The 12443-nt window shown below is 38.6% G+C and overlaps 1 protein-coding gene across 1 annotated transcript in view; it reads left to right on the top strand.

The window, feature by feature from the left end:
- The window catches only part of ca10a (carbonic anhydrase Xa), a 379387-nt gene extending 367609 nt beyond the window's left edge, over window positions 1-11778 (top strand). Inside the window, exons 7-9 of the mRNA XM_072456909.1 lie at window positions 2829-2983; window positions 6921-7095; window positions 11031-11778. Coding sequence (XP_072313010.1) covers window positions 2829-2983; window positions 6921-7095; window positions 11031-11053 — 353 coding nt within the window. The 3' untranslated portion in view covers window positions 11054-11778. The remainder of the gene's footprint in view (window positions 1-2828; window positions 2984-6920; window positions 7096-11030) is intronic.
- The last annotated feature ends 665 nt before the right edge of the window (window positions 11779-12443 follow it).

Below are 12443 nucleotides of genomic sequence, written 5' to 3'. Positions count from 1 at the left end.
TGTCACTATGGCAAGGTTTGGAGGTGGTCTGCGGTTTGCTACATGTGAATGCAGTAAAGAAAAACCGCAGCGTTAAAAAGCTGCCTTTAAATCACAAAACCGCAGCTCAGTTCAGTTTGGATAATTTGTTGACTTGGCTTCAAATAAATGAGAACAGGCTGGACGAATTTACAGTGTTGTTGCTGGACAGTCACATATTTATTTCAAATATCATCAATGAAACTGTTAAGACATTCCTTTCCATTGTTTCCTGTTAGCTCTCTGCATTGTGGGGAATGTAATTGCCTGAAGTCGACATGCTCCACACTCACGCTGCACACTTCAGCGGTGCGTTGTGAATGCACATTGGAAGTGCGCAGCTGCTGGTATTGGGACAGGGCCATAGGTTGGCTCATTAATTAGAAATAGTTTAAGGGCAATGTGCCAAAACAAAATCAAAAGTAAACAAAGAGCCTGGGTCACTATTGTTAAAACATTTATCACACTACACCAGGGATCGGCCAACTTTTTGGCCACTTTAAAAAGTCAATGCCACGACTCGAATAAACACTTTTTGTGCTCTTTCATTCGATTGCCACTTGTATTTATGTTGTACTTTTACAGAAGCTCATTCATAATTCCATTCCAATTGGTATCAAAATGATCATATAAACTCTTCTAATATATACCATACATAATAACATCATGAAATTAAGAGGACATTTGGGGCTTTTTGGTGCTTTTTGGTGCTATTTTGTTGATGTTTTAAGTACTCTCAGCAGCAGGTTTACTCATCATAATGTATTCCTCAGTTTTAAACCATATCCGCTTTAAATGAGTTGTTGAAGAGGAAGATAACTATATTTATTCAGTTTGAATTTAAATTGAACACAATCAGGTATTTTTATGGAGTGGAAAAATCCAAAGTAGAGCTTCTCAAAGTGTGGGGCGCAGAGTTGTGCCATGGGGTCGTGAGACGTGGGGGTAAATGCGCATTTCACAAGTGTTTTGAGGAGCACACACCAAAATGGAGTTCATTTAAACGAGAGAGCAGCAGAGGAGTGGGACGAGTGTCTGTCTGTGTGTGACGTGGACCTGAGGGTAACGTGATCTACTGCGACCCACGGCTTCTACGTGAAATGACTCGTGACGCGCCATGTTCTCCGCTGTCTTACAGCTGACACGTGTCTGACCGGGCCACTGCCCACTGTCTGCTCAGCTGAGAGGAGAGGAGCGAGAGAAGAGAGGAGGAGATGTGCAGAGGAGGAGGAGAGGGAGAAGAGAGGAGGCAGAGATGGTGGAGAGAGAAGGAGCGGTGCAGTGAAAGAGGAGAGAGATTAGAATATGTGCAGAGGAAGGAGAGAGAAAGAAGAGAGGAGGAGGAGAGGGAGAAGAGTGGAGGAGCGGCTCAGAGGAGGAGGAGAGGGAGAAGAGAGGAGGCGGAGATGGTGGAGACAGAAGGAGCGGTGCAGTGAAAGAGGAGAGAGATTAGAATATGTGCAGAGGAAGAAGAGAGAAAGAAGAGAGGAGGAGGAGAGGGAGAAGAGAGGAGGAGCGGCTCAGAGGAGGAGGAGAGGGAGAAGAGAGGAGGCGGAGATGGTGGAGAGAGAAGGAGCGGTGCAGTGAAAGAGGAGAGAGATTAGAATATGTGCAGAGGAAGAAGAGAGAAAGAAGAGAGGAGGAGGAGAGGGAGAAGAGAGGAGGAGCGGCTCAGAGGAGGAGGAGAGGGAGAAGAGAGGAGGCGGAGATGGTGGAGAGAGAAGGAGCGGTGCAGTGAAAGAGGAGAGAGATTAGAATATGTGCAGAGGAAGAAGAGAGAAAGAAGAGAGGAGGAGGAGAGGGAGAAGAGAGGAGGAGCGCCGCGCAAGAGAAGGAGAGGAAGGGAGAAGATCCTCTTCCTCTGCACCTCTTCTCCCTCCCTCTCCTGCAGAGGAAGAGGTGAGGGAGAAGAGAGGAAGCGCGGCGCAAGGGAAGAGGAGAGGGATGGAGAAGAGGTGCAGAGGAAGAGGAGATAGAGAAGAGAGGAGGAGAGGAGAGAGTAAAGAGAGGAGAAGGAGAGGAAGACAGGGAGGAGAGAGGAGGAGCGGTGCAGTAAAAGAGGAGAGAGAGAAGAGAGGGGAAGCGGTGAAGAGGAAGAGGAGAGGGAGGTAAGAGGAGGAATAGTGCAGAGGAAGAGGAGAGGGAGGAGAGAGGAGGAGCGGTGCAGTAGAAGAGGAGAGAGAGAAGAGGTGCAGAGGAAGGAGGGAGGGAGAAGAGAGGAGGAGTGGGTGGAGAGAGGAGGAGAGGGTGGAGAGGGGAGGAGCGAGGAGGAGTGGGTGGAAAGAGGAGGAGTGGGTGGAGAGAGGAGGAGAGGGTGGAGAGAACTCAGGCTCTGCCTTGTGATATTTCATGGTTTTATGCTCAAACCAATGAAAGTCAATCTGTGAAAGACGATTTTAATTACAATAGATAAACTATTTACGACTATAAATGTCATTTACAGCATCAAACTCTCATTATAACGTTATTTTAAGGCTGAATGAAGATATTATTTGTTTAGTCAAATACATTCTTACTGATTTTCACATGACAGATAAAGCTAATGAACAGTAAAACAAATTACAAAAGTACCAAATATCACTTTATTCCTGCTTTGGAAGAATACACTACATGTTTCTGTTATTATCTGTTATCTTTTTTTAAATACTTTAGATACACATTTTTCGAGCCTCAATCCATGTTATAATAATCCCTTTGATAAACTCGTCGTACTTTTTCTCATTTACTCCTTCATTCATTCCACATTCTGGTCAGAGTAGAGGGTTTTGTGCAGATTGAACACCCTTTCCTCCCGTGTTCTTCTCACCCAGATGACGCGTACCTGCTGACAGGCCTGAACATCGAGGAGATCTACCCGGAGACCCACAGCTTCATCACGTACGACGGCTCCATGACCATCCCTCCATGTTTCGAGACAGCCACCTGGATCCTCATGAACAAGCCCGTGTACCTCACTCGCATGCAGGTATAAAGACACCCCCCCCCCCCCTCTACACCAAATACTACGCTCTCTACATACTCTACATACTCTACATATTCTACATACTCTACATCATACTCTACATCATACTCTACATACTCTACATCATACTCTACATACTCTACATCATACTCTACATACTCTACATCATACTCTACATACTCTACATACTCTACATCATACTCTACATACTCTACATCATACTCTACATACTCTACATCATACTCTACATACTCTACATACTCTACATCATACTCTACATACTCTACATCATACTCTACATACTCTACATCATACTCTACATACTCTACATACTCTACATCATACTCTACATACTCTACATCATACTCTACATACTCTACATCATACTCTACATCATACTCTACATATTCTACATACTCTACACACTCTACATACTCTACATACTCTACATCATACTCTACATACTCTACATCATAGTCTACATACTCTACATCATACTCTACATACTCTACATCATACTCTACATCATACTCTACATATTCTACATACTCTACATACTCTACATACTCTACATCATACTCTACATACTCTACATCATACTCTACATACTCTACACACTCTACATACTCTACATACTCTACATCATACTCTACATACTCTACATCATAGTCTACATACTCTACATCATACTCTACATACTCTACATACTCTACATACTCTACATCATACTCTACATACTCTACATACTCTACATACTCTACATCATACTCTACATACTCTACATACTCTACATCATACTCTACATACTCTACATCATACTCTACATACTCTACATCATACTCTACATACTCTACATACTCTACATACTCTACATACTCTACATCATACTCTACATACTCTACATCATACTCTACATACTCTACATCATAGTCTACATACTCTACATCATACTCTACATCATACTCTACATATTCTACATACTCTACATACTCTACATACTCTACATCATACTCTACATACTCTACATCATACTCTACATACTCTACACACTCTACATACTCTACATACTCTACATCATACTCTACATACTCTACATCATAGTCTACATACTCTACATCATACTCTACATACTCTACATACTCTACATCATACTCTACATACTCTACATACTCTACATACTCTACATCATACTCTACATACTCTACATACTCTACATCATACTCTACATACTCTACATCATACTCTACATACTCTACATACTCTACATCATACTCTACATACTCTACATCATACTCTACATACTCTACATACTCTACATCATACTCTACATACTCTACATCATACTCTACATACTCTACATCATACTCTACATCATACTCTACATATTCTACATACTCTACACACTCTACATACTCTACATACTCTACATCATACTCTACATACTCTACATCATACTCTACATACTCTACATCATACTCTACATCATACTCTACATATTCTACATACTCTACATACTCTACATACTCTACATCATACTCTACATACTCTACATCATAGTCTACATACTCTACATCATACTCTACATACTCTACATCATACTCTACATACTCTACACACTCTACATACTCTACATACTCTACATCATACTCTACATACTCTACATCATAGTCTACATACTCTACATCATACTCTACATACTCTACATACTCTACATACTCTACATCATACTCTACATACTCTACATACTCTACATACTCTACATACTCTACATCATACTCTACATACTCTACATACTCTACATACTCTACATACTCTACATCATACTCTACATACTCTACATACTCTACATCATACTCTACATACTCTACATCATAGTCTACATACTCTACATACTCTACATACTCTACATCATACTCTACATACTCTACATACTCTACATACTCTACATCATACTCTACATATTCTACATACTCTACATCATACTCTACATACTCTACATCATACTCTACATACTCTACATCATAGTCTACATACTCTACATACTCTACATACTCTACATACTCTACATCATACTCTACATACTCTACATACTCTACATCATACTCTACATACTCTACATACTCTACATACTCTACATCATAGTCTACATACTCTACATACTCTACATACTCTACATCATACTCTACATACTCTACATCATAGTCTACATACTCTACATACTCTACATACTCTACATACTCTACATCATACTCTACATACTCTACATACTCTACATCATACTCTACATACTCTACATACTCTACATACTCTACATACTCTACATCATAGTCTACATACTCTACATACTCTACATACTCTACTCTACATACTCTACACGATTTGGTGAGGATATTGTTGAACTGTGGAGAACATCTATCTGAACTTCAAAACTACTTCAGAACCTCCATAGTCTTGGCTGGGTGAAAGTTTTTTTTTTTTACTTAACAAATTATTATTAGTATTATTTTGTCTTACGCTAGGTGTTTTTATTTTATTTATCTTTATTTTTCCCCTCCATTCCTTATTAAGAAATGAGAGGTTCTGTCTATTGGAGTTTTTGTTTATAAGAGTTTTGTTTATCTGTCCTTTTCCTCTACCTGCGTTGCAACAATGAAATTTCCCCATGTGTGAACAATAAAGCAATATCTTATCTTATCTTAAAATATAAAACACTAACAAGAGAGAACACAGCAAAAAAAAGAAAATGACTAAAAAAGGACATTTAGTTGAATGTGTCCTTTTTCAGATTAAGTCCATATGTAATGTTTTTTCCATTTTACTGATGTCAAAGAGAAAGTGGGTCCAGTCCTTAATCAGTGTCTTTTTTTAGTGCCGCCAGGAGTATATTCCAAAGGTTTCCGTTGACTGTGTCCATGGCAGGAGTTTTGAGGCCCAAGTACATAGTTCTGAAATGGAGTGGGACGGTGAAGTCTCGGTTTGCCTCCTGCCACAGTTTTTCCAACGGTTACAAATCCCTTGATAATAATGTGCACTTTCATGGTGTTATTAAGAAATGTGACAGATTTTTCCAACAGAATTCCCTCCAAACGTGTGATTTTGTGGTTCTCCATTGAGTTGTAAATATATTTTTCCATTCTGCGTCCGTCAAAATAAAATTACCCTCTCCTTCTCCATGTATTGTTAATGTAACTGGTAGAGTGGCTGCCTAAGTTATTAATACACTTAAAATTATAGATGTTATTCCCTTTGAAAGTATCATTTATAAGCTTTGATAAATGTATCAGACAAAAGTGGTCAAGCCAAAGCATTTTTTCAAACCTTTTTATGTGATTTTCGGAGTGGATATATCTACTGTTGATTTTAGTCTGTTTGACTTTCATTATCCGATTTATTATCAGGTTTTATGCAAAAAAGAAAGGGCAACCTAATGTGGCAAAGACAAAAATGAAAGCAAAAATATGAATGATTGAAAGAGTTATTTTAAAATGCATTGTATTTGTCTTCCAAATACAACAATTACTCTAAAAATCCATTGAACATTTTGAAGTGTTACAGTCACACCGTAGAACATTTTGTGCTTTTTCATTTGTTTTTATGCAAAAATAACAAAAAAAAACTTGAAGTAATTAAAGTGATAATGAAAAAAAATATATCAGATTATGATATATAATAAATTAATAATAATCATAATGAAAAATAATAGTAATTTTAGACTATAATACAGAATAGACAAGATGCATATTTTGAGCTGTATCGCAAGACAAATTCAGGTAGCTTCACTAGTTACAATATTTTTCTGTCATTTATGCTTAGCTTTTTTTCTCCATAGGACACAATTTCATCTTTATACTTTATTATACTTTTGTTCAATAGTTGCAAGTGACTGACAGTGAACGTCTGTCAAGTCTAAAGTGTCTCATCAAATGTCCTTGTGTCTCAGATGCACTCGCTGCGCCTGCTGAGCCAGAACCAGCCGTCTCAGATCTTCCTGAGCATGAGCGACAACGTGCGCCCCGTCCAGCCCCTCAACAACCGCTGCATCCGAACCAACATCAACTTCAACCTGCAGGGCAAGGACTGCCCCAACAACCGCGCCCAGAAGCTCCAGTACCGGGGTGAGAAGCGCTCGCAGAACTTTCTATTCCATTTCTTTCTGTAAAAATAAATAAATAAAATACACACAAAAATTAAGAAAAATTAAGAAAAGGGTTTAGTTATAAACATAAATGTGCATACTTTAGTGTCTGTCCCAGCAGGTGACAGGAATTCTTCTCTGAAATGGCTCAATGCATTCATCACCAAAGTCGCGCATAAGAAGCACATTAAAAACACATCACAATACGACAGCGCATCTGTTACTCTTTAGTGAAGCAATAACATTTGAATGAATCATAAATTTGTATGGGCCAGTGGAAATTTGTAGCACCTGATGCAGTGTGAAGGTGTGAGTTCAAAATCAAACAATGACAATTAAATAAATAAATGTCCAACAGCCAATGCAATGCAAAAGCAATGTCCCATTCTCGCATGTAGGACTAGAAACTAGAAAAAAGCTGGAGAACCGAGGTAATTTACTCATTTTGTTGTGCACAAAGCCTGGTACCAGCCAATTATTTTAATAGTAGAGCAAAATAAAAAATAAACAAAGTTTGTCAGTTGGTTACATTTGCCAACGAGTATTGAATGTCAGTATCTAACTTTCAGCTCCATTTTCTAAAGTTTACTAATTAACATTTGCTTTGTGGCACTTGGTGAAACAAAACAAATATTTCCTTGTCAAACTGTTATTTGTCCAGCATAATGTTAGATTTAAGAAAGGTTTATTACGTAATTGTTAGCGTGTATGATCATTTCAGTGCTGAGCGCTGTGTTTAAAAAAAAACTATGCTAAACATTGATACACATGGTAATGTTTTATAAGAAGGTTCTGGTTTTACTCACGCCTGGTCAAGATGTTGTCAAAGGCGCCAAAACAGCCCTGGTTTTTCATGGTTTGTGATAACAAACTCTCCCATTGAAAATGCATTTGAGCTAACTTATGGGACATAAACAGCCTTTAGGCAGAGGTTCTGTTACAAAAGTCTTTAGATGCAATTTTTCTGATAAAGCCCCACAATGTCAACATGTAGAGCATAAACAAAGTGGGTCAGAGTGCTGACCCTTATGGCACACCATAGCTCACTTTGAAACACACAACTGCACGCTGTAACAGGTTCTTTATGACTTAACACTAGATTTGTTCTAGGTCGACCAGTTCTAACCTTGGTCTATTCCAGAACCAGACCAAGGCTGAGTTCACACATTATTTGGTCCTAAATTTGGCCCATTTTAGTCTTAATGTGGAGTTGGTTTGGTCCTGTTCTATTCCTTGTTTAGTTGCGTTCCAGCTAGGTTTAGTTTCAGGTTTAGCCTTCTTGGTTTAGTCCCATTTTAATGTGGTGAATTCATCCAAGTCTCCACCAGTCATATACTGACTACCACATGAGGACCACTTTCACCAGCACCACCACCGTTTATGATTCAGTGACAGTCAAGAGAAATATAAAATAAACTATAAAAATGACTTGGTTTTTCTATTCAATTCCATTCCATTTAAATGATTTCATATCTCATCAAAACTCCACATATTAACATACATTTTATTCCTTACCTCACCTCTGCTGGCTGTTAATTTGAGGTGAGAATATTGGCCCTGCTATAATTTGTTTTAGATAGGACATCCAATAAATTCTGCGGGATTTATTGCTTGATCTGCGTGCGTTGTAATTAATAAAGTTGAATTAGAATGCAGGGAGTCGTCAGAAGCAGATAAACGAAGACAAGCCAAGTGTGGAAGGGAGAAAACATATACGTGGGTTCAATTCTGAGTATAATTAGGTTGCATTCATTCAATTTGTATATTTTGTTCATCTTTTATTCAAAATGCCCCTCTTTATTGAGCCTTGTCATTACTTGCCACTATCTGTGGACTTCCTCTGTTTTAGCGCGGGTTTACATGGGTTAAGGGTTTGTCCACCATCCAGAGGGTGGACGGTTTAAAATATACTCATAAAACTGGGTTTGTTCACTGTTCCCAAGGATTTTTTTTTGTTTATGCCGCAGATTGGCAGCTGAAGAAGTAGTTTACTACCGACCAGTGTGGGGTGAATGATTAATTAGAGCTCAACCGATATGAGTTTTTTCTGATACAAATATTTTACAACTGAGCGCAGACAATGGCTTATAAGTTTGGTCGGTACTTTGGGGCTGATATGTAGGGCAAATTTTCATAATTTCCCCAAAATATATTATTTGAATTGACTGCATAATATGATTATAATAAATTAAAGGACGCAGAGCAATCACATTTCAAGTGTTAAGCCAATAGCTAATGCGCTAAAAAGTGTAAATATCAGATATATTCCACAATCTCTATTGAATATTCAACACGTATTTTAAGTGTTTAAAAAAAGCGATAAACCAGACGCTTTGTTATTTATATATTATTATATTTAAATCATATGTTGCTTTGAGAAAACAGAACATTGAATTTGGCTTTTCTAGCTGTCGACACAAATCTACATTATTGTACACAAGAGAGGTATTATTGTTGTCTTCCCCCCAGTTGAAGATGAAGTCCGGGGCTGACATGGCACAAATGGCTAAAAGTTGGCCTGAAGCATAAAACAAGAAAGTACAGAGGGAGGTTGTTATTACGCCCACTGCACTGTTCTCTGTGTTTTATTTTTATGGTATTTCTATGTTGCTTGAATAATTGATCAAGATTCTACTTAATGTTCTCGTATTGCGATAAAGTAAACTTTGCTTTTAGTTTCATCATCAAAGACCTGCAGAGATATATACAGCCCTCTAAATATGGGCAGAACTGTGATGGACCCGAAGACCGTATAATGTAAAGAGTTCAGTTCAAACAGTGATTTGTATTTTTGTTGTTCTGGAACATCCTCCCGTAAAGATAGACACGCCCTTTACAACGATTCAGAACACATCTTATCACTTTAACACTTTCCATCATCATAAAATGCATAATTTTACTATTTATTTAATAATCAATACTCCAAAACCATAATGTCTACACAGGCAATGTGGATGAAGTGTCAGGGCCAATGGCACAACAACAGTATGCACTAGACCACATTCAGTGTCCCATCCCAGGCCCAACCAGGCCCAACCCTGCTTAGCTTCCCAGATGAGGTTGTTGATGCTCAAAGCAGCATGTAATCATAAAGATAATGTGACCTGCAGCAAACACAAACATGTGACCAGCAGTAAACACAAACATGTGACTGCCAGCAAACACAAACATGTGACCAGCAGCAAATAAAACATGTGACCAGCAGTAAACACAAACATGTGACCGCCAGCAAACACAAACATGTGACCAGCAGCAAATAAAACATGTGACCAGCAGCAAACACAAACATGTGACCGGCAACAAATAAAACATGTGACCAGCAGCAAACACAAACATGTGACCAGCAGCAAACGCAAACATGTGACCGCCAGCAAACACAAACATGTGACCAGCAGCAAACACAAACATGTGACCAAGCAGAAAACGCAAATATGTGACCGCCAGCAAACACAAACATGTGACCAGCAGCAAACACAAACATGTGACCGGCAGAAAACACAAACATGTGACCAGCAGTAAACACAAACATGTGACCAGCGGCAAATACAAACATGTGACCGGCAGCAAATACAAACATGTGACCGGCAGCAAATACAAACATGTGACCGGCAGCAAATTCAAACATGTGACCGGCAGCAAACACAAACATGTGACCAGCAGTAAACACAAACATGTGACCGGAAGCAAACACAAACATGTGACATATGTGACATAGCCACAGCTGATTGTTTTGCAGTGTGGTTGTGTGCTGTCTCACGACTTGTAAGAATTCTCACTTCTTGTAGTGTGGCATCCAATTACTCTAATAAGACGGGGGGAAATGCATGTTCCAATGTCTCTGTATTCTCTCCACACTGACGCACCTTCTCTTGCCCTGGCTCTTCGAATAAAACCCTGTCCATTCTCTTCTTGCAGTGAACGAATGGTTGTTGAAGTAGCTTCTCGCGGAGCTGGTCATCCACGGCGATCCAGCCAGGAGAAGATCTGCGAGGGACTTGACCACTCAACCACGGCGCATCTCACCCACAAATGTTCATTGTATAGAAAAACAAGAACTTGAAACCAATGAACTTTGCACTGGAAGCAAAGAGAGACTTCTGTTTTCATACATTGAGAAGAACCCTTGATGCTATCACTTGCTAAAGACTCCCGTCCCCCCTTAAATATCTATACGGACATTTTGATACATTTTTTGGGAGAACTTGGCTAAAAAACGGCATTTATTTGATAGCAGCCACCCTAACGGACCTTTGTAAATAGAGCTATCAGAACTTTAAGTCACTGCCCCACCTTTTCGACGGTCAAGACGGTAATTCATTCTCGACGAGGCATGCTAGCGAGACACGGGCTCCCATTTTACAAAAGAAGAACTCTCACGTACGTCAAAGGGCGTAATACTCATCGGCTCTTGAACAGCCTCGGAGCTACCAGTGTCTTGGCCTCATTTGTACATATTATAATTATGAATACTGCATAAAAATGTAAAGAAGAGTAACAAAGTAACAAAAAGATATTTAAAGAGGATTTTAAAAAAGAGTTTTAAAAAGCTTGGCGCACTTTGAATTCTGGAGAGCTGATGCTTTTTTCTGTTTTCTTGTTTACAATGGTCATACACTGTGTTTGAGTAATGTTATCAGCCCAATAAATGTGTCTGGAAAGTGAAGTGTCCATGTTTGACTACAAAACAAGCAAATTCACTGTACTCTACATATGTTGTCAAATGTCTTAATCTTTGGAGTAAAATGCGCTAAAATTGGTATTGACAAATTAAAAATTGTGCTTATTTGACTTGACTTTTTGCCCTTGTCTCCATGGAAACAATAAGTGACCATCGAGCAAAATCTTATCTTATCTTAAAATCTATGGAGAGGCAACCCTGCTCACAAGTAGTGCTCTTTTTTTGTTGTATAACCATTAAGACAATACATTAAAGGTGAACAGGAATACATTAAGTTACATGTTTTTCATCATGCAATGTTTTCATGTCAAATTAAGGCATTAAATTGCAGAAATTGAAAAAATTACAAAAAGACTGAGCCAGGTTTAATGTTCTTTCTTTGTTTGATTGACATTACAGAGGGGATTTTGGATATCTTATTTATTATTTGAATAAACAAGATCTCAATGAAAATTGGTTTGAAAATAAAAATGTTGTCTTATGTTTTAAAACTTGAATAAATCAGGCTTAGTATTAGATCTGAACAAATCCCTCTGAAGAATCTGTCAAAATCTTTTGCAGTACAAGATTGTAGTGTGAGTATTATGTCTCTATGGGAGGCAAATGCATTAGGAGAAAACCATGTTCTAAATAGAAAATATAAGTACTGG

The sequence above is a fragment of the Eucyclogobius newberryi genome, unplaced genomic scaffold, assembly GCF_026437365.1.
Source record: "Eucyclogobius newberryi isolate DKJ021-1_F unplaced genomic scaffold, fEucNew1.0.hap1 SCAF_20, whole genome shotgun sequence".
Taxonomy (NCBI): domain Eukaryota; kingdom Metazoa; phylum Chordata; class Actinopteri; order Gobiiformes; family Gobiidae; genus Eucyclogobius; species Eucyclogobius newberryi.
Note: the sequence above shows the minus strand (reverse complement) of the source record. Positions and strands in the feature narration are given on the sequence as shown.